Here is a 23,053-nt window from a genome sequence, read left to right as displayed (position 1 = left end):
TCAAAAACAAAAAAAGATTAACGACAACAGATATATAAGACTGTAAAAATATGGACAAATGAAAGGAAAACAATCCAGTGACAAACGAGTAGAGATGTCTTTAATTCATCTTTGTAATAAAGTGCAAATTAGAAAAACACATTAAATGCTACTATTCATGAAATTTCTCTTTGATCTGCTTTTCCAAAGGCACCTTGGATTTCTGTGGAGAAGTGAATAAGTCACTTATTAATATTTGTTTTACCTTTTTCCCACCTGGCAGTAAATGCATTTTTTTGGAGAAAATATATACAAAAATATCCAGATAATTTCTAGGTTTTGTTTTTATTCATTTTTTATTATAAGGTTTTTTTTAGATATATTTTTTTTTATTGGGGAAAGGGAACAGGACTTTATTGAGGAACAATGTGTACTTCCATCCAGGTCTTCTTCCAAGTCAAGTTGTCTTTTCAATCTTAGTTGTGGAGGGCACAGCTCAGCTCCACGTCCAGCTGACGTTGTTAGTTGCAGGGGGCACATCCCATGCAGGGGGCACATCCCATCATCCCTTGCGGGAGTCGAACAGGCAACCTTGTGGTTGAGAGGTCCCGCTCCAACCAACTGAGCCATCCGGGAGCTCAGCTCAAGGTGCTGTGTTCAATCTTAGTTGCAGGGGGCACAGCCCACCATCCCTTGCGGGAGTCGAGGAGCTAAACCAGCAACCATGTAATTGAGAGCCCACTGGCCCATGTGGGAACCAAACCAGCAGCCTTCAGAGTTAGGAGCACAGAGCTCCAACCACCTGAGCCACCAGGCTGGCCCTATAAGGATTTTTTTTTTTAATTCTTGATTTTCATGAACAATTGGAAGACTCTACTGAGAATTTTAGTCATTTTTAACTTGCGGTGAAGGTCACATATAGATCCCTCTGAGAATTGGATTAGAGCTATAGATTCCCTTCCCAGACAAATACATATAACCTCAAACACATAAATTCACATACCAATGCAGCTTATAAGTTTTCTGAAGTCCATCCTCAGACTCCCCAGTGACCATGGACTTTTAGGTTAAGACCTCACAGGTTGGAGGGTCTTATGATGTAATGATGGCATTGATTATGATATATCAATAATAATATGGATCTATGTATGAGATAAAATAAAGGAATTTTGCCTGAAAGAGAAGGATAGACTTGATGACTCCAGTTCTGTAGTAGTTCCAGAACTCAGTCATTTGGTGATGTCCATGATGACAATAAGAAAGAGAGTGACAATAGAGAAAACTTGGAGTTGAGTAGTTATTACATCCATCCACTTTCACCTCATTGTTTTCTTGTTGAAACTCTTAGCAAGTGAAAAATCCCCCCAAAAGCCTGCTACCACCTTCCTTAGCAGATCCTTCAAAGCTTCCTTGACTTGCTCATTGCGCAAGGCATAGATGAATGGATTCAGCAGTGGTGTCACAAATGTCGTTACCACTGTCACTGCCCAGTTAGTGTCCACAGAGTCACTCTGTGATGGCCGCACATAGAGAAAAATGGCACTTCCATAGAAGAGGGTCACCACCATCAAGTGGGAGGTACAGGTCGAGAAGGCTTTCTGACGGCCTGAAGCAGAGGGGATGCGCAGGACAGCCAGGACGATGTGACCATAGGACACAGCAGTAATCATAAGTGAGGACACAATGACAAGAGAAGCCAAGATAAAGTCAGTTTCCTCCAGTTTCTTGGTGTTGGTGCATGCCAGGCGGAGCAGTGGGCCACTGTCACAGAAGAAGTGCTGCACCACAGCATCCTGTTCACAGAAAGGAAGCAAGGACACAGCCACTGTGGGGCCAAGCACTGAGAGAAGGCCCCCGAGCCAGCAAGCCAAGGCCACTTGAAAGCACACAGTACCATTCATGAGCAAGGGGTAGTGCAGAGGGTGACAGATGGCCAGGTAGCGATCCACAGACATGATGGCCAAAAGCAAGAACTCAGAGGCCCCAAGAAAGAAGTAGAAATAGAATTGGGTAATACATGCAGCAAAGGAAATAGTGTGTTGCCTTGAGAGGAAATTGCTCAGCATCTTGGGAATGATGATGGAAGTGAGTAAGATCTCTAAGCAGGACAGGTTACCCAGAAAGAAGTACATGGGAGTCTGCAGGCGAGTATCAGCTCCTACCACCCCAACAATCAACATGTTGCCTGTTAGAGTCACCAGATAGACAAGAAGGAAGATAGAAAACAGTTCTGCTTTTGTGCTGTTGAGATTCGGGACACCTGCCAGGATGAACTCTGTCACAGCACCGCTCTGGTTCCCAGCAGGAGCCATTACCTTCACTTCCTGTGCAACAAAATGAACATAATTTTGGTGAGGACAGGTCTTCCCCAGAACAATCCTGAAACCTATTTAATCATGATATGGCACACATATCCCCACTTTCTCCAATCACAAATCCTCTTAAGATTTGAAAGATCTGAAGTTCTCATCTAATTGAATTTGGAACTGGTATAGATTTTCCACAAAGGGTAGTTAAAATTTAGGTATGAAAATGCCAAGAGCCTCCATCTTCACATCTCCTATTCTCAGATCTTAAATGGTGATACTTCATTATTATAATAACTGTATCACTGTGCATCCAAGTGGGGCAAAAATATCAGAGAAATGAGTTTATGAAGAATATGATTTCCATTCAATGAGGACCAGGAAAACAGGCAGCAATGGGATAATCTGCTTCTTTTGTGCTTTTCTTCCAGGGATAATTCCTCAGATGCTCCTGTTCTGCCTTGTAAACAAAGGGGCTTTCTGATTCTAAGGAGGCTGTATCATGCTGCCCCTTCCTCAGGTCATGGTCAAGTCAACCATCAGGGTCCATCTTTCTCTTCCCTTAGAAAGAGTGTCTTCAGCAATGTGATCACTGCCTTAGGCTTGAACAGGCACACTTCCAGTGCAGGACAATAATCTCACTATGCTGCAAGCTATGTCACTATAAGAACAACATGAGGCTGAAAGGCAAGGGCTGAATAGGAAGGCGTTAAACCATTCATCTATCTATGAAAAGACATAATGCATTTACCTACAGTTCTTTTCATCTCTAAATGGTTAAAAAAATGTTCCATTCAAAGCCAGGTCTTCATTTTTTTTGCTGATGTGTTTTATGTATAAACTCTCAGTTTTCCTGTTTTAGACCCCATCTTCCCTGGTTCCTGGCATTAGCCAGAGTGCAGGGAAGGATATGGTTAAAGAAGTCATTGGCTTCTAACCAATCCCTCTAGTGAAAGGTAGGATCCTTCATGCATAACTTGAGCTTCCAATGGAGATGCTCCAAAACAGAGATTGGTTGATCCAGATATCAGGAGCCCAGCTAGCAGTAGTGCCTGCTAGAAAAAATGGTGAGGATATAAAACCATAAGAGAGTAAGAAAGACAAAGAGAAAATAATTCTTAAAAGAACCAAGGCAGATCTGTGATTCAATGGAAATTGACTGATAAATCTGTAAAGGAGGCTGAACCTTCATTCAACAGTGGATGACTGGGAATGTTTCTGCCTTTATCTGTCAACCACCACAAGCCAGAGCCCTGCAAAAGTACTGGGGCAACAAAGTGGGAATAAGAGAAAGAATCGAGTTTAATCAGCTATGGAAGGCCACAATCATCATCCAATTTTCTCCTACATGGCACTCAGAGGAAATGTCTATTTCCCAAGTAACACAGACATAGTATCTTCTCCCTGAAGACTTAAAATGGTATTGGGAATTCCTTCCCTGGCTTCTAGGTTGGGAAGTGATAGGAGCCCCAAGGGTGTGACAAGATAGGAGAAGATTCCCTGCATTATCTCCAGTTTCTTCTGCTTCTCCCAGCCTTGTGTTTTATCCTCTAGTAATAGCATATACTATACCATACACTCAAAACTTTATTTAGAATTCTGAACCAATGTTAACATTTTTCCATTTGTATTCCATATATGCCCCTGACTAAAAACTTGACTAACTCCTATTCAAACTCTATTTACTCTGGTGCATATGAGTTCTTCTGAGTAACTTCCCCTATCCACCCCTCTCAATCCCACCACTCTTCCCATTCTCCGACCTGAACTGTGGCACATTCTGTTGATCTCAGTCTCAATACTTAATCCATTGTATTGTAACTCTGCATTTTCATCTGTGTTCCCTGCCAGACTCTGCACTCCTAAGGCAGAAATTATATTTTGATCTTTACATATCCAGCACAAAGCAAGTACCTGGCATACATTAGGTGCTTAATAAATTATGTGAGCTAAAATTCTCTGAACCCCAACTTAAGGAGCAGCTGCTCTTGTGAGATGAACACCAGTTAAATCTTGAGCTGAGAGGAACGGTATACAGGTCCCCCTGGAACTCAGTTTGGCTGAATTCCATACTCCTTTTTAGAGAAAAGAAAATACCTAAATGAAGCATGGATGAGGTATGAGAAGTGCCATCACTTTATATTCTGAGGAAGGAGTGGAGCTGGTAGAATTGGATGAGCTCAGCTGAAAAAAATTAAACTAGAAACTGAAGCTCTTGTTTGTTGAGCTGTGGGAAAGAAAGATCTAAGCAAAAAGATAGACCATAAGATCTAAGAGCTAGTAAATCACATTTGAGCCATACATGTTTTTTAAATTTTAAAGCAAAATGCAGCAAAAGCAGCTCAAAGAGGGAAATTCATAGCGGTAAATGCCTATCTCAAAAGACAAGAAAGTTTCAAATAAACAACTTAACTTTACACCTCAAGGAACTAGAAAAATAACAAATGAAGCCCAAAATCAGTAGAAGAAAGGAAATAGCAAAGATTAGAGCAGAAATAAATAAAAACAGAAACCAAAACAACAATTAAAAAGATCAGTAAAACTAAGAGCTAGTTCTTTGAAAAAATGAACAAAATTGACAAATTTTTACCTAGACTCACCCAGAAAGAGGACCCAAATAAATAAAATCAGAACTCAAAGAGATGTTACAACTGATACCATAGTAATACAAAGGATCATATGAGACTACTATGAACATGAGCAATTATATGCCAACAAATTGGACAACATAGAAAGAATGGATAAATTTCTAGAAACATACAACCTACCAAAACTGAATAGTGATAAAATAGAAAATCTGAACAGACCAATTACTAGTAAGAAGATCAAATCAGTAATCAAAAATCTCTGAACAAACAAAAAACCAGGACCAGGTGGCTTCATTGGTGAATTCTACCAAACATTCTAAAAAGAATTAATACTCAAACTCTTCCAAAAGAGTTGAAGAGAAGGGAACTCTTTCAAACTAATTTTACAAGGCCAGCACTACCCTGATACCAAAACCAGACAAGGAGGCCACAAGAAAAAAAAAATTATAGGCCAACAATATCCCTCATGAACGTGGATGCAAAATCCTCAATAAAAGATTAGCCAACAAAATTGGACAACACATTAAAAGGATCAAGCACCATGATTGAGTGGGATTTGTTCTAGGGAATGCAAGGTGGTTCAAAATCTGTAAATAGTCAATGTGATACATCGCATTAACAAAACGAAAGGTAAAAATCATATGATCATCTCAGTAGATGCAAAAAAAAGGCATTTGACAAAAATTCAACACCCATTTTTGACAAAAACTCTCAACAAAGCAGGGATAGAGGGAATGTACTTCAACATAATAAAGGCCATAAATGAAACACCCACAACTAACATCATACTCAGTGGTGAAAAGCTTTTCATCTAATATCAGGAAAAAGACTAGGCTGCTCACTCTCACCACTTTTATTCAGCATAGCATTGGAAGTCCTAGCCAGAGCAATTAAGCAAAAAAATAAATAAAAGTCCTTTTCAAATTGGAAAGAAGTAAAACTGTCATTATTTATGGATGACATGATATTATATATAGAAAACCCTAAAGACTCCATTAAACAACTCTTAGAAGTAATAAATTCAGTAAAGCTGAAGGATAAAAATCAATACACAAAAATCAGATGTGTTTCTATGCAGTAATAATTAACTCTCAGAAAGAGAAATTAAGAAAACAATCCCATTAACAATTACATCAAAAAGAATAAAATACCTAGAAATAAATATAACCAAGAAGGTGAACGGCCTGCACACTGAAAGCTATAAGATATTTAAGAAAGAAATTAAACACACAAATAAATAAAAAGATATTCCATACTTACAGATTGGAAGAACTAATATTGTTAAAATGCCATACTACTCAAAGCAGTATATAGATTCAATGCAATCCTTATCAAAATTCCAATGACATTTTTCACAGAAATAGAACAAACAATGCTAAAATCTGTAAAAGACCCTGAATAGCCAAAGTAATCTTGAGAAAGAAGATTAAAGCCAGAGGCATTACATTCCCTGATTTTAAACTATATTTCAAAATTATAGTAATTAAAACAGTATGATATTGGCATAAAAACAGATACAAAGATCAATGGAACATAATGGAGAGCCCAGAAAAAAAATCCACTCATGTATGGTCAATTAATTTATGACAAAGGAGCCAAGAATATATAATGGGAAAATTGGACAGTCACATGCAAAAGAATAAAACAGGACCACTATCTTATACCATACAAAATTAATTCAAAATTGATTAAAAACTTGAACATAGGACCTGAAACCATAAAACTCCTAGAGAAAACGTAGGTGGTAAGCTCCTCGACATAGGTCTTGGTAGTGATTTTTTGAATCTGACACCAAAAGCAAAAATAACAAAAGCAAAAATCAACAAGTGGGACTACATCAAACTGTAAAGCTTCTGTACAGCAAAGGAAACCATCAACAAGATGAAAAAGCAACCTAGTGAATGGGTTTTGCAAATATTTGCAAATCTTATAGCAGATAAGGGGCTAAAATCCAAAATATATAAAGAATTCATACAACTCAATAGCAAAAAGAAAACCATCTGATTAAAAAACGGGCAGAAGAGGGGCGGCCGGATGGCTCAGTTGGTTAGAGCACAAGCTCTGAACAGCAAGGTTGCCAGTTCAGTTCCCACATAGTATGGTGGGCTGTGCCCCCTGCAACTGAAGATTGAAAACGGCAACTGGACTTGGAGCTGGGCTGCGCCCTCCACAGCTGGATTGAGGTACAGCAACTTGGAGAAACACACTGTTCCCCAATATTCCCCCATAAAATTTTTTTTTAAATGGGCAGAAGATCTGAATAAACATTTTTCCAAATGAGACATACAGATGGCCAAGAGGTGCATGAAAATGTTTTGCTCTATATCAATAATCATCTGGGAAATGCAAGTCAAAACCACAATGGGATATCACCTCATGCCTGTTAGAATGACTATTATCAAAAAGACTAGAAATAATAGTGTTGGCAAGGATGTGGAGAAAAGGGAACACTTGTGCACTGTTGGTTGGAGTATAAATTGGTGCAGCCACTGTGGAAAACGGTATGGAGATTCCTCAAAAAAACTAAGAATAGAACCACCATATGACACAGAAATTCCACTGCTGGGTATTTACCTGACAAACATGAAAACCTAGCTCAAAAAGATATATGCACCCCCATGTTCATTGCAGCATTATTTATAAGAGCCAAGATATGGAAACAACCTGTGTCCATTGATGGATGAATGGATAAAGAAAATGTGAGATATGTATATATATATATATATATGCACACACACACACACAAATACAATGAAATGTTATTTAGATGTAAAAAAGAATGAAATCCTACCATTTGCAACATGAATGAAACTTGAGGGCATTATGCTAAGTGAAAGAAGTCAGAGAAAGACAAACACCATATGATCTCTCTTATATGTGGAATCTAAATAAATAAATAATGTCGTTCATAGATACAGAGAACAGACAGGTGGTGGGAGAAATGGATGAACTGTTTTTGCTTGCAGTTTAAATAATTTTAAAAAATAAAAAATGTTTTTAAGTTTTTAATTGAACTATAAGGATTAAGGCTACAGCAGAAAGATGAGATCAAAGTCAGGTAGTTTTTTAAAATTACATAGCTTATTATCCAATTGACAATTGTTTTGGTATTCAGCTTATAATACTTTCAAATGGACTTGATCATAGGACTATCCTAGTTTTTGCATTAAATAGAATGTGTTAGAAGAAAATATTGCATTTATATATTGCATTTATTTTAAAAATATAAAACATACTCACATGGCTCAAAAATAAAAACATAACAAGTTATAGATTAAAAAGTCCTAGTCCCCCATCCTCATCCATACCATATCTCCTTCCCTAATTAACCATTTTCATTATTTTATTGTGCATCTTTCCAGTGAGACATATATATATGTCAAAATGCTTATTTATTTACCTGTGACCTTCTTATGCTGTTCTTCACCTTGTTTCTTGCTTACAAGATACCCTGGAAAACTTTGTCTGTACATAGGGAGCAGAAGGAAAATATTTAAACTAAGGTGACTATTAGCTTGACAAATCTGTTGAATGAGTGAATTGTAACATTCTTGAATTATACTTCTGCTTTAATTATTGTTTGATATCTCTTTGACTTCAGTTTTCCTCATCAGTAAAAATCCTATTGTGGTAGAAATCACATCAAAATATTTAAGTATCAATTTGTAAGTAAAACAAGTTACAGCAAAATGGTATGGTATCAGTTTGCTTCAAAATAAAGTGAGTGGGGGTTTAGATAAAATTAGCTTGGCCATGAATTGGTAATTCATGGAACTATGCATTGCTTACACTGTGATTCCTTATACTATTCTATTTTTAGTATGTTTGAAATTTTTCATACTAAAAAAGCCTCAGAAATATGTAGTGACAATCAGGTATCTATTTAAAGACTCTAAGTTTTTAGGAATACACAATTTCTTCAGTAAAATTTAATGAATGTTAGAATACTTCCCTGAAGATGACAACTCTAATTCCACAAAATTAACAAACCAGCCACTGGGGAATGTCAAATACCATGTGGGCTACTTAGAGCCAGGAAGTGTAAATAATGAGCTACCAGCTCCAACAGGAATTCAACCCTCTCAGCAACAACCTGCTTTCTGATCCTAAAGTAGTGGATTCTCTGTGTTTTTACCCCCACCCCACCCCAACAAACACAGAGAATCACAGTTCAAACTAAGGAAATGGTATTCAAAATAATACATTGAATGCAAAAGCCTATCTTTTTCATTATGACAAATTCCTTCAAATGAACAGTTATTCTCTTTCTTCGTTTCTTCCCTTTCCGTGTTTTAAAAGGGAAGTATATAACAACATAGGAAAACAAGACAGAATACCATTACCAAATATTTACATAAAGGGAGCTTCCAAGAGAAAACAAATAGCAGATAGAACTGAATTAAAAAGAACAGAGAAATACAATACAAATCTAAAATACAAACAGGAGATACCTACTCCATAGTCCTTGATTCATACATTTTAACTGACATGATTTCATACAACACTTTGAAAAAAAATTTCTTACTGAATGACATGATCAAGTTTAAATACATCTCTAACAATTATAAAATTACTATACATGTGTTAGGTTTTACAACATGTAACTTTTTTAATTAAAAAAAATTTTTTAATGAAATTTACCTTTTAATGTGAAGCCTGTACTTGAGTTTGCTGCATAAACACTCAATTATGAGTCAAACTTGAGATAAGCATACATAAATTTCATTTTCAACTGGGAGGAGATGGTTTTTGTCCTTGATACTTATACTTAAGCAGAATAAGCTTGCTCACACATGTAAGAAATCAAAAAGTGCAACAAAATATTGATGCATTTCCTCTAAATGGGAAAAATCCAAAACTTTTCTAGGGGCAAATCAGTAAATCTCATTTTGTGTGTACGATCTGACATTGGCTCAAAGTCAAATTCATAGACTGAACAGAAGATTCAGAGAAAGGGTCCCTCATTCAATCACTTTTTTAGAAAGGGAAAGAAAATAGTTAAATTTTTTCTACAGTTCATCCAGGTGGTTTCAAATAAACGATGATAGTCTTACTCAATCTCAAGCCCAAGTAGCAATGGAAACGTTTCAACATCCTGTACAACAGAGTTCAACAGACTCATGTGATGAAAAAGATCTGCTAAGTAGGCTTCCTTTCCCTTCATTTTCGAATCAAAAGACAAATTCAGACAGTATTTTCTTGAAATTGCTCTGGCAAGTCACCTCTTTTAGTTCAAATACTATTAGAACTTTACTAAGCTACAAGATTTCATTATGTAACAGGATATTTACATGCTCTTTGTCCATGTTTTCACATAGTTTAAAAAATTTTTTCAAATGAACCGATCTTTATTTAATAAAGTTAACCATTTTTTAGCATTGTCCAGAACTCTCTACATTTCTTCCTTAGAGCTTCTGACACTAGTACCTCTCTAGAAGAAAACAGTGTGTTATGTCAGATTTTTTTTAATAAGAGGTCAAACCTCACATAGAGACACTGTTGAAGGGACACCATCAGGACAGATACCAAAAAATTCACCCCAGGATAGACCTTTTGATTCCAAATATGAAGACAGAATATAACTTTTTAATATATAAAGCATTCACTTATTTTTAGGGTCTGATTTTGTTGTCCAAAGTAATTTTTTTCTCTAAATATGAGTTTTCTTCCTAACGTTTAAGAGAATATGATGAGAGAAAGCATCTTGAGTGATACAAGCCCTCATGCATGGTAGAATCCTGTTTCTCCACAGTTTCAGGAATTCTCTTCATCTCTCTTATATCAGAGTGTACTATCCCTGTTTTCTGTCTTTCTCTTTGTTTAGATCATCCAATAATTTCATGAGAATGTGTAGGAAGTAAATTTTTGAGACCTTATAAATTTTGTGGTAATCTTTTTGTAATTTTTTACCCCCCCCCAAAAAAAAAATGTAATTTTTGAAACCTGAAGCCTTTCAGATCTTTTAGAGTGCCTGAAAATGCATTCTACACTACTGCTTAACTGATAATATGACTGGTTATAGAATTCTGTTAGAAAACATCTTCCTTCACTATTTTGAAGCATTTTCTTCCTTGTCTGCAAGCTTCCAGAGTTGGTATTGAAAAGTCCTAAGCCAATATGGTTCCCAGTACTTTACAACTTGCTATTTTTTTCCTCTTTGGAAAGGGGCAGGTAAAATCACCCATGGTTGAGTACCACTGATGTACAGAAAACCTGAACATCTCCTTCGAGCTGGAATCAAACTGGTGATCTAGAATGTCTTCCGATCTACCAGATATGTCAGAGGGCACATCAGTTGACTAGGATTTGTTTCTTCTTAGTGGAGATGTAAACACCAAACAAGGCATTTTATTTTAGAAGACAAAGTGGAGAAATCGAGTTTTTGGAACCACCTGGGAGGGTAGCTGTTGCACCTGCCCTTATGAAGTTCTGAAAATCTTGAAGTCAATAGAGTCCAAACAGCCTTAGAATCAATCACCTGGGGAATTAAAGATATCTGTATCTGTATATCTCGGTCCACACCATTCAGAGATTTTGATTAAACAGGTCCCACTCAACAGCCATTTCCAGATGATCGAGAAATGCCTTGTGGGTAACAGACCAGGAGTTTTCGGGTACCAGTTTATGACCCTCATCCCTTCCTTCTGCTGTTCCTGCTTCAAGGACCTGCACCTGACCTGGCGAGGATCGAGGATTGGCTGGATAGCTTCAGGCCCAGATGCTGCCCTCTCTGACCCACCCTCTTGGAAACAGGACCACAAACCTCAACTCCTGAATCACAAAGTCACAATCGCTGAATTCTGTGTCACCCTGAGCCTTCGAATCCCCACGGATGTGCGGGAAGCCCAGTCACTCAGCAGAGGGGCAGGGCCTATGAAATCTGTATCACACACTGGGGCTGCCTGCCTTTTACATGTGTTGATTGTTTTATTCTTGTTGGTTGGCTTCCTTTCAGACGTGCCACAAATTTCTTAGGAAGATAAACAAAGGTTGAAACTAGTTAAGGCCACAAAATCCTAGCTTCAAAGGAGTATGACTCATAACAGAGTTTTAAGGATTTGCAAATGATTGAGCACCTACTTAGTGCTGGAATCTAACCAACAAACTAAAGATGCCAATGGAACTCTACAGCCCTCCCTTTTACCAACTGAGATAGCAAAGGGTGCACACAGGCTCCACCAAATTATTTCTTCAGAGAAGGTGAAAGCCCACACATGGTTTTACCCTCTGTTCCTAAGACATTTGGAGATGTCTTCTTTCTGTTGAGAGAGAGAGAGAGAGAGAGAGACAGAGACAGAGAGAGCGCAGATGATAACATCATTTGAATTTGATGGGTTAGGGGTCTCCCAGGGCATCTCAACGTTGCAAATTGACCCTCTGAGTCTGTTCTTGTTGCTCTGGAACTTTGCAGGGAAATGTCAAGAACAGAGGACAGCACTAAAGCTCCCTGCTGACAAACTCAGTGTCTCCCCGAGCAGAACCATCAATACACCCCTGCAAAGTTATGCCCAGGCCCCAGAAGGAACACCATCTCTAGGCCTTCCTCCTAGCCCAGTGACACAATACGAGTATGCTCATTTTTCCAAGAAAAACATTTTGGTGAGAAGTGATAGGAGAAAGTCCTGCAGCTATACAGAGGCCAGACTTGGGCTTCCAATACCTGCAGCTACCCTCTCCCATCAGGCAATTTTTACTATCACAGAAGAGTCTGTCCTCCTTTACACATAACTTTCATTTGATGGCTGACACCATTTTTCAAAAGAGAATTAGGGCTCAGTCAGGTTTTAACTTGGCACATCGCATCTAAAATAAGAATTATATCCCTAGAGCAGTAGTTCTCAACCCTGGCTGTTCTTTAGAATCACGTGTGGAACTTACAAAAATTCTGAAGTCGAGGCCGCACCCTAGACCAATGACGTCAGACTCTCTATGGGTTGTATTGGAGCATCAATATTTTGTCACATTTCCCAAGTGCAGCCAACTCCAGTGCCTGAGGATATTCCAATAAGCCATTCTATTTCTTTTAAGGACATCTTACTTGTCCTGCCTGTTAATTCAAAATCTGCTTGGGCCAGCAGCTTGTTCTCCATATGCCTGCTGCATCGCAGCCAATAAAGTTCAGTGTGGAGTTAATGTATTTAAACATTGGGGTAAAGTGTGGGGTACAGTATTTGGCAGTCACCAAATACTACTTGGTTGCCATCGCCAGACCACAAACCACTGCATGTGGAGTGCCAGGCATGGTGTACCAGAATAAAGTGAGGTTGTTCATAGATTAAAATGAGAAACCAAAAATATAGAAAGGGCCCTTTCCTAGTCCCTCTAGGTCTCTCTGTTTGTCACACCGTATACAAAAATTAACTCAAAATGGATCATAAACCAAAACTGTAAAATATTTAGAATTTAATCTTTGTCAAGTTGTGTTGGGGAAAGATTTCTTCGATGCAACAGCAAAAGCATGACCTATAAAAGAAAAACATGATTAATTATATTTCATCAAAATTAAGAATCTCTTCCTTTCAAAAGACACTGTTAAGAGACTGAAAAGACAAGTACACACAGGAGATAATAGTTGCACCTTTAGTCTTTTCTCCTAGGGGACATTTGACAATGTCTGGAGATGTTTTTGGTTGTCACAGCTGGTATAGTACTACTGGTATCTAGTGGGTAAAGGCCAGGAATGCCGCTAAACACCCTATAAAACACATAACAGATGCTCACAGTAAAGAATTATCCAGTACAAAATGTTACTATCGTCAAGGTTGACTAGAGTAACAAGCCACATAAACAAACTTAACTCTTGCCTCTTTTAGACCACAGGCCAGTCAGGTTCCATTACCACCTACTAAAATTAACCAGTGACTCCTTCTCAAAGACCAGAGGAAAGGACAATGTTTGGATTCAAACCTGGGTACAGTGGAGCCCAAAGTACTCTCTAGGTATCAAAGGCCATGCACACCAGGCCGAAAGGGCACTGCCCTCAAGGGTCAAAAACTGAGAATGTTCCTTTTTAAGATCAAATTCTGACTTTGAACCCATCCTAGGACTCTTTGCCAGCTAGGTGGGGGTCAGAATGGTCTTCCTTGGCTGGCTCAAGTCTGGGAGTTGAATCAGTTCTCTGAGTTGATGAGCAGTTGCCTCCCTTGATGATTCACTTCCTGATTAACCATCTCCTTTGCTGGAGGTGAGCCTGGAGAGAGAGATGAAAAGAGAGGGTAGGTGACAGTGGGGGGTGGGGGGAGTGCCCTTGTAGTGGGGAGACCAGCAGCAGGTGGAGAAATAAGAGAACATCCTGTGAGAAACACAGTAAGCTTCTGAAAGACAGCAACAGGGACACTTCTGGTGCTGTGTGCAACTGACCAAATATTTTCTTCAGCTCTGCGTGGGACTTTTTTTTTTCTGAGTGAATACTTACAAAAGTATTCTGAGTGAATACTTGGGAAAGCATTCCAAGTGATTACTTAGGAAGGTATGATGAGTCAAAGGCTCATTCACTCCTTGCTGCCTCTGTGCCTGACTTTATAGGACACACCCTGCACTTTCAAGGTTCCAAGACTCTCTACCTCTCCTCTCTCGACTTGAAAGCCCCAGTTAAATGTCATCCCTTTGGCAAAACCTTATGGGATCCCTTCCAAACAGAACACGTAGATCGGAAGAAGTGGGTCTTTTGGTGGTCCAAGTATCAGACTGACCTGTGAGCTGCCTTGCGGGAAGTTATGTGTGAATCATTCATTCACTGGTCTCATCCCCCCAGTCCAGAGGTCAGTGTTCAAAAAAGTCAGATACTAGGGGACCCCCTGCATGGATTTACAGAACTTATAACCGGAGTGATAACATCAACAGTTATCATCTAGTTAAAAACAAGACACTGGCAGCGGAGGGATTCAAACCCACGCCTCCGAAGAGACTGGAACCTAAATCCAGCGCCTTAGACCGCTTGGCCACACCACCAAGACTATAAAGTGCTTTTCTCTATAATTAGCAATTATATCATTTTGCCCGAAATTTTCAGGCTTCTATATTTTCAACTCTAAACCCTGATTCTAAATATCAACGAAGGATGCTAAGTAAATTATTCTCTCTTCCGCTCCACTAGGACTGGAACCTACATGCTCCCACCTTGAACAGCTCTTCTCACTCCAGGAGAGATCTTCAAAACAAACTGGCTGCTCCGGAAGGAAGCAAATCTCTTGGGATCTAGACCGTATTGTCTTCGGAAAGGCCGGGATCGCGTCAGCATCGGCCTGAAGCCCAGTAAGCACCCAAAGGTTTATTTATTTATGCAACGGACCAGTGAACTCCCTGAGTTAGGCTCCAGATTGCTTGGGGGTAGTGCTGAGGGTTGTGGTGTGCAATAAAGAACAGCAAAGCTGGCTTTCCCTGGCTCCACCTCGCCCCTGGACTTCAGTTCTTTGCTAATTTTTGAGTTTGATACTTTTCGGTTCTGAAACCGGGGGATGAGTCTTCGCATCTCTTGAAGGCGTACGCTGTGCGTTAAACAACCAAGAAAAATTCTTGTCTCCTAGCTGCCTTTTGCTCCCTGCGACCTAACGTGCAGGCAGTCAGCGCTAAAGCATGCCAGCTCCTTCCTTAGGCCTGAGCCGAGGCTGCCGTCTTCCTCCCACCGTTCTGCGTGCCTTTCAAGTCGGATCGGTTCCTGCATGCAGCTGGGAAGCCTCCGGTGCTTTTCTTTGGAACGTAAATCTCGGCGTCTCCCAGAGAGGGGTCCCTTTCCCCTGCGCTGCCTTAGGCGCGCGGTCCGCCACGCGACGGCTATTGTTACTGGCTAATGGGGAAGGAGATGACGGGATCCCCGCCCGCCCCCCCCCCCCTTCCCTAGGGACTGAGCCCAGATTCTGAGCACAGGCTGGTGTTCTAATGCCTGAGAACTCAGTGTGCTTCTGCTCCTCATCCTCTCCTGCGGCCCAAGCCTTCAGGACTCGGGACAGGAGCATGGAAGCAGGGCCAGAATGGGCGAGAAAAATAGATTCACACTCCCACTCCTCTTGACACAGGAAAGAATAGCCACACGTCAGTCTGAGCCTCACCTCAAACGTTAGAGCTTCTGTCTTAGGGTCCACCAAACTCGATTTTCCACGGTCCCTATGTGAAAAGGAACTCTTGTTCCTTTTGACTACAACGAGGTGGAAATTACAGAACACCCATAGGCGGAAATGTGTCTCTTTTGCTAGTGTGTGGCAGGAGCAGAGGATTTAATTCACAACTACTGCCTAGACTTGCAGAGAAAAACCGGTGACTGTCTCAGCAAAAAGCTCGGGCATGTTTGGGGCAGTTTTCTGCCGTCCAAGGGCAGAAATTGTGGCTCTCTGGTGACATCCAATTACATCCTTCATTTGATAAAATTAATATTTGGGGGCAAATTTCCACAAAGAGGCTTTAAACAGGGATGTTGTATATGTTCATGTTCTATGTTTCACCCTCTCTTGCAAATGTACAGTCTCTATTACGGAAGAAGCCCCCAGATCTGGCTTAACTTTTTAAAGTAGACAATAGTCATTGTCTCTTAATCACTTATGCTTCCCAAGAGACGGGAAAATTAATCCCATGATGGTACTGGAGGTTTTCAGGACACATAAAGGGTATATTCAGAAAAGCCTCCCATAAAATTCTATGGTCTTTTTATGGATGGAATGTTTCCCCCCCCCCAAAAAAAAAACACACACACATATATAGAAGTTCTAATTCCCAGTACCTCAAAATGTGACCTTATTTGGAAAAAGGGTCCTTACAGAGGTAATCAAGTTAAAATGAGGTCCTTAGTGTAGGCCCTAATCCAATATGACTGGTGTCCTTAAAAAGGGAGGAAATGTGGACTCAGATCTCTTCCTGAAATCCCGTAAGTTTCAACCTAAAAGTGAAGGGAGCAGACGGGGAAGGAAGATTGCTAACTCTGAGATCTGTGGGATCTCTGAACAAGAATTGAAATGCATTTTCAAAGGTCACGGTGTAAGCATGTTGGGGCTGGAGCTCCCTTCTGGTATGGAGAGAGATTACGGGAGAGAAAGATGCCAAGTTTCAAGCAGCAGTGGTTCTCAACCCAGCACGCGTCACAATCACCTGCAGGCCTTGTTCTAATAAAAAAGACAGATTGCTGGAGTCAACTCCTGGAACTTCTGACTTAGTAAACCTGGTACCTGAGAAGTTTCATTTCTAGTAGGTTGCTAGGTGATGCTGGTGCTGCTAATCCAGGGATCATGCTTTGAGAACCACTGCAGTAGAGATCAGTTTTGTATTTTGGAATTCTTATAGAAGTGAGGAAAGAGAATTGGAGGAGTCAAAGACCTACAGACCTCTTGGGAGTAGTATCGGGGAAGAGATTTGTGCTCAGTGTGATAGCACTAGGAATAAACAAGAGGCCTCATTTATAAACGAGAAGGAAAAGCCTGGCAAAATAGTGAAGCCTACTGTTAAGGACAGGGAAATGGGCCTTCCAATACTGGGAAACTGTAGTGGCCACTTTACTACCCATAGGACATGTATAAGACAGTCGTCTCAAGGACGCCAGCTCTATAAACACTAGAGGTCTCAGATGAACTACACAAAAATGGAATCAAATGATGCTATCTTCTGAGGTCTCTGGCCATGTTGGGCATGACACAATGATAAATGAGTATTCCAGAGAAACTAGGAGAAATGCTTTAGCAACCTAACCCTCTCCTGGGCCACATGGAAAGCTCTGCACGTGTCCAAAATAACTACCTGAGCTCACTGGGACCCTCGCTGCCAGGGATCTTTCTCATCTGTGAAAGAACTTGAGATTTGAAGCCTGGGAGTCTGAGGTCCAGGAACAATGCACCTGCAAGATGTCAGCCCAAGAATAGGGAATCTCATCCACTATTTTTTGGCTTCTTTCTTGTTTGACTCTCGAATGTAGAATACTTTGTCTCCCAATTTCAGAGACTTACTATAGACCTCTGCATGACTCTGGCAGCTTTGATCCTGTAACAACTGTGCTCAGTATTCAGAGAAACCAAATAAATTATAAACACAGTTTATATTTACAGTCTATCTCACTTGATCTTCTAAGTCCATGTGTATTTTTTATCATGTCCATTTTATGGACTTAGACAAGGTGAAGTCTGCACCCTTGACAGTACTATGCAAGATACCTGTATTTTCCTTTGAGCCTTAATCAGAGGACTGAGCATGTCTACCAGGATTATACATCTTCCTGTCCTCCACTCTGTCAACTGAGCTATCAAAGGATGGATAGTAAACTTTATGCAAATGTCTTTTTTTAGAAGCCCATCCAATTATCACTTAATACCAGATTTGGGTTACTGTGTTGGTCCAATGTTCGATGTCTTTACTGATTTTTTGACTACTTGTTTATCACTTACTAAGAGAGAAGATTGTTCAACTATCCAATGATGATTATATATTTTTCGATTTCTCCTCTTAGTTCTGTCAACTTTTGCTTTTTATATCTTCAAGTTATATTATTAGGTACATATAAATTCAGAAATATTGTGGGATCTTTAAATAGAATTTATTTTTTAGAGCAGTTTTAGGTTCACGGCAAAATTGAGTAAAAAGTACAGAACTCCCATATACCTCCTGCCCCCACCCCACCCCCAGCCTCTTTCACCGTCAACACTCCACACCAGACTTGTACATTTGCTACAATCGATGAACCAACATTGACACATTATTATCACCCCAAACCATAATTTATATTAAAGTTCACTCTTGGTGTTGCACATTCTATGGATTTTCACAAATATATAATGACATATATCCACTGTATCAAATGGAATAGTTTCACTGCTCTAAAAAAACTTCTGTGCTTTGCGTATCATCCCTGTCTCCCCCTAACCCCTGGCAAACATGGATTTTTTTTTACTTTGACCATAGTTTTTCCTTTGTCCAGAATGTCATATAGTTGGAATCATACAGTATGTAGCCTTTTCAGATTTCACTTAGTAATATGCATTTAAGTTTTTTGTCATAGTCAGTTTGGGCTGCCATACAAAATACCATTGACTGGGTGACTTAAACAACAAAACTTTATTTTCTCACAGTTTTGGGAGCTGGAAGTCCAACAGCAGGGTGCCAACATGGTGGGGTCTGGTGAGAGCTTTCTTCCCAGCTTGCAGATAGACACTTTCTCACTGTGTCCTCACATGGCAGAGACATAGACAGAGAAAGCAAGCTCTCAGGTGTCTCTCCTTATAAGGGCTCCAATCTCATCAGGAGGGCCCCATCCTCAACTGTTATTTGATAAGTGTTAGTTTAAATATTAGAAGACAAAAGCAGTAAGGTAAAGAGGCACATACTGAAAGCATCTTCAATGTTAGTTAAGAGTCTTTAAGTTGAAAATAATTTTTGCTAAAATAAAAAGGGGGGGGTTTCTGTAAGGATTCAGGGAAGTCTCATAGATTCCAATAGTGGAATACAGTGAGGCCTCCCTCTGGAGTGGGCCATAGCTAGGGACTTGGAAAGTATCTAGGCTCCCTTTCTGGCTATCACCTTTCCTCTTTCATGTGCCTTGGCATTCTCTCACTTACACTCTTTCTGGAGTAATGCTTTCTCTGCTTCTCAGTCCATGTGGTAGAATATGATTGATTAACATACCACACCAGAGTGATACATTTGTTACAATCTATAAACCAACAATTGACATATTATTATCACCCCAAACCATAACAGCTACTACAACTCCAATTTCCTTTCTAGTAATTGTGGGCTAATTATTTGGACCAACCTCCTGGAGGAAAAGTGATAAAAATATTGGATACAATTTTACCATATCTCCTTAAAAGCATCAAGGTACTGATAAACAACTAATAGGCCAGAATCTAAGGAAAATATGGAATCCAAGAGGTAAGGGGAGCATTGACCTTTGTAGACCTGAAGACATTTGCTAATTACTGCAAAACTGGGGTATAGTTTTGGCAGCCTCTTTGGGTGGGAGAAACAAGAGGGACAGATGTCATGACCAGCAACTACCAAAGGTAGAAAGTCTAGTAAGACACTTTCCCAAACATTAAGTTGAAAATCCAAAGAGCTATTCCTATAAAGTACAGATGAACAAGAACTAAACCTACCGCTATCCTCCCATTTCTGGTAATTGTTGTGAAGTGCAGCAGAAATCATCTGAGTGTAGCAAGGGATAATACAAAGGATAAGCTTTCAACTTTTCCTGAGAAGCTATGACCACAGGTTTACCTTCTTCCTGATTTGCATCTTGGATTTACATCATTTTGGAAGCCCAAGTAATGTCTGGTCATGAACGTTTTTTTTAGGGTCCTTCTGGGTTGATAGTGCTCCAGGTGCCTATGAAAAATAAAAGGAATATATAGATTTCTTTTTTTGGGAAGAGAGCTTCATCCTAGCCTCAAAAATTCTCTGCATCTAATTTTGCAAAGATATTGAGCAGTAGACATTCAAAGATGACCAATTACACAAGGAAACAAAGTGACATGAGTAAGAATCAATTAAAACAACAGATAAAATAACATTGAGATTATCAGTTATAGATGTTAAAATAGCTATAATTGCCATGTTTAAAGAAATAAAAGATAAGCTGGCAAATATTTGCGAGGAATAGAAAATTACAAAATTTGGCCTGTTGGTGGGATTGCAAACTGGTGTAGCCACTATGGAAAACAAGTATGGAGAATCCTCAAAAAATTAAAAATAGAAGTACCATATGATCTAGCAATCCCTCTTCTGGGAATATATCCAAAGGAAATGAAAACATTAACTCAAAAAGATTATCTAGGGGCAGCCCTTGGCATGCAGCCATGGTGGCAGCTCTGGGGCCATAGGAGTGGGGTGGGGGGTGGGAGGTGACAAGGTGCTTGCTGGTGGCTCTGCGGGGCTGGACCCCAGCTCTCCCAGCCATGTCAGCAGATGCCCATTGGTTGACAGCAGAGGAAAGGAAATAAGTTATACTTGACCTTAAAGCAACACCATAGTCGGAATTAAGTGAAAGAGATGCCATCTACAAAAAGTTCTCCTTCAAAAATTTTAATCAGACATTTTGTTTTATGTCATGAGTTGCCCTACAAGCAGAGAAGATGAATCATCACCCAGAATGGTTCAATGTGTACAACAAGGTCCAGATAACACTCACCTCACATAACAGTGGTGGACTGACCAAAAGAGATGTGAAACTGGCCAAGTTTATTGAAAAAGTAGCTGTTTCTGTGTGATTTCTTCCAAAATGCATGTAAAATCTTTATATATATATATATATATATATATATATATATATATATATATATATATATATATATATGTCTTAGGTGCAATGTATTTTGAAGGCAATTTACATGAACAAATTAAGTTGTAAATTTAGTTCACCTTTATACCACGTTTTGTAAAATCAGTGCTTAAATACAAAATGATTTAAATTTGAGGGGAAAAAAAAAGATGATCTACAACCTCATGTTCACAAGCAGCATTATTTATTATTTACAGTAGCCAAGACATGAAAACAACCTAAGTGGATAAAGATAAATGGATAAAGAAGTTGTGGTATGTGTATACAATGGAATATTATTCAGCAATAGAAAAGACGAAATCCTGCAATTTGCAACAACATAGATGGACCTTGAGAGCATTATGCTATGTAAAATAAGTCAGAAAGAGAAAGACTAATACTGTAAGATTTCACTTATATGTGAGATCTAAAATAAAACCCAAACTCATAGAAAAATGGGATCGGTTATCAAAGGTGAGGGGTGTTGGGAGGGGGAAATAGGAGAAAGATGGTCAAGAAATACAAGCTTCCAGTTATTAGATAATTAAGTTTTTAAGTACATGTAATGTACAACATGATTACTATGAAAATTGTTAACAATGCTGCATGATATATTTGAAAATAATTAAGAGAGCAAATCCAAAGTGTTCTTATCATAAGGAAAAACTTTTTCTTTCTCTTTTTATTATATCTATATGAGATCATGGATGCTAACTAAATTTAAAGTGGTAATAATTTCACAATATATGTAAGTCAAACCATTATGCTGTATACCTTAAATTTATACAGTGATGCATGTCAATTATATCTCAATAAAACCAGAAAAAAATTGGCCTAGTAGTTTTAAAAAGGAATTAAATTGAACTTCTAGAATTGAAAATTATAATTTATAATTATAATTGACTCAGTGGGTAGATTTAACAGCTGCAGGGAGAATTGATAGATTATGGGTAAGAACATGTAATCCAGAATGCAACATGGAAAGACAAATAGACAGAAAATGTGGAAGAGAGGTTAAAAGAAATGGAGGACAGGGTGTGAAGGTCTAATATAGGTTTAATTTCAGTTTTATAAATGGAGAAAAAAAATAGAGCAACAACGTTTGGAAACATGGCTGGGAATTTTCCAGAATTGAAGAAAGACAACAATCTACAGATTTATGAAATCCCATACCCAAGAATCTGACACCTTAACCATTGGGAAAAACAGTCACCCCAGATTCAGCCTACCTAAATCCTCGTACCCCTCTGCCCTCTCCAGATACCTATGTCTCCTTTAGCCTTTTTTTTACTTTGCAACTATGTTCTTGTTTCTTCAAGCTTTAATATTTTAGAGTCCTCCCTGGGTCTTTCCTCTTTATTGTCTCTTATTTCTTCTTTATTCATGTCTAACTTCAGCAGAATCTGTCCTCGCTGTGTCTCCTCCATTCATTTTTTTCCTTTCCAGTCCGTAACTGTTGCCCTCTTGCAGCTTTATGTTTGAGCGTTTGCACCATGGCCAATCTCTGGTGTTCCCTTGACTCTAGTTTCTCGTTCCTTCAATTCATTCTGTATATCTATGCTTGGTGAATTTCCATTTTCAGTTTTTAAAAGGACAAAATTTCATTCCAGAAATCTCTCTGTCTCCTACTAACCTGTGTTCTTACCTTCTCTCACTTTCAGGAGGGCAGTTATCTGCCCCAGCCAGTGCTCTCTGCCTTGGCCCCTTAAATGCTTCAGTCTTTTTCTCAAACTTTGCTCATAACTTTTCTCCTACCAGAGATCACACTCCCCTCAAACTTGTGTAAGCCTTAACCTCCCTTCAAAGTGCCGCTCAAGCCCATCCTCTCCTGAAGGCCTGTGTCTATCATAGCTCACGCTGTAAATTTGTAAATCTTGGCACTGTCCACCGTCCCCTCACACCTGGCACAGCTACTTTTGTTCTCTTTCATGAAAGCTAAAGTTCTTTTATTC

General features: G+C 39.2%; 1 protein-coding gene, 1 non-coding gene and 1 pseudogene across 23 annotated transcripts in view; 1 reads left to right on the top strand and 2 right to left on the bottom strand.

Annotated features, from left to right (window-relative positions):
• Positions 1-83: 83 nt before the first annotated feature.
• The window catches only part of OR6S1 (olfactory receptor family 6 subfamily S member 1), a 25,386-nt gene continuing 2,416 nt past the window's right edge, over positions 84-23,053 (bottom strand). Inside the window, exons 2-6 of one of the 22 annotated variants that reach the window (XM_088797101.1) lie at positions 20,063-20,170; positions 12,752-14,063; positions 8,274-8,338; positions 3,037-3,337; positions 84-2,303 (exon numbers count right to left, since the gene is read on the bottom strand). In XM_088797101.1, the coding sequence (XP_088653227.1) occupies positions 1,296-2,291 (996 nt within the window). In that variant the 5' untranslated portion in view covers positions 2,292-2,303; positions 3,037-3,337; positions 8,274-8,338; positions 12,752-14,063; positions 20,063-20,170 and the 3' untranslated portion in view covers positions 84-1,295. Of the gene's footprint in view, positions 2,304-3,036; positions 14,064-19,941; positions 20,172-23,053 lie in introns of those variants that run through there. The other 21 variants (XM_074327965.2, XM_074327966.2, XM_088797095.1 and 18 more) reach the window with 21 other exon arrangements.
• Positions 14,743-14,824, bottom strand: TRNAL-UAG (transfer RNA leucine (anticodon UAG)). The gene has a single exon. It is a non-coding gene; the product is annotated as a tRNA-Leu (tRNA).
• On the top strand, positions 20,740-21,072 carry LOC109438547 (pterin-4-alpha-carbinolamine dehydratase 2 pseudogene; annotated as a pseudogene).

This window comes from Rhinolophus sinicus, chromosome 3 (genome assembly GCF_057876585.1).
Source record: "Rhinolophus sinicus isolate RSI-liver-muscle chromosome 3, RSI-T2T, whole genome shotgun sequence".
In the NCBI taxonomy this organism is placed as follows: Eukaryota; Metazoa; Chordata; class Mammalia; order Chiroptera; family Rhinolophidae; genus Rhinolophus; species Rhinolophus sinicus.
The sequence above is the reverse complement of the archived record's forward strand: the minus strand, read 5'-3'. Positions and strand labels throughout refer to the sequence as shown.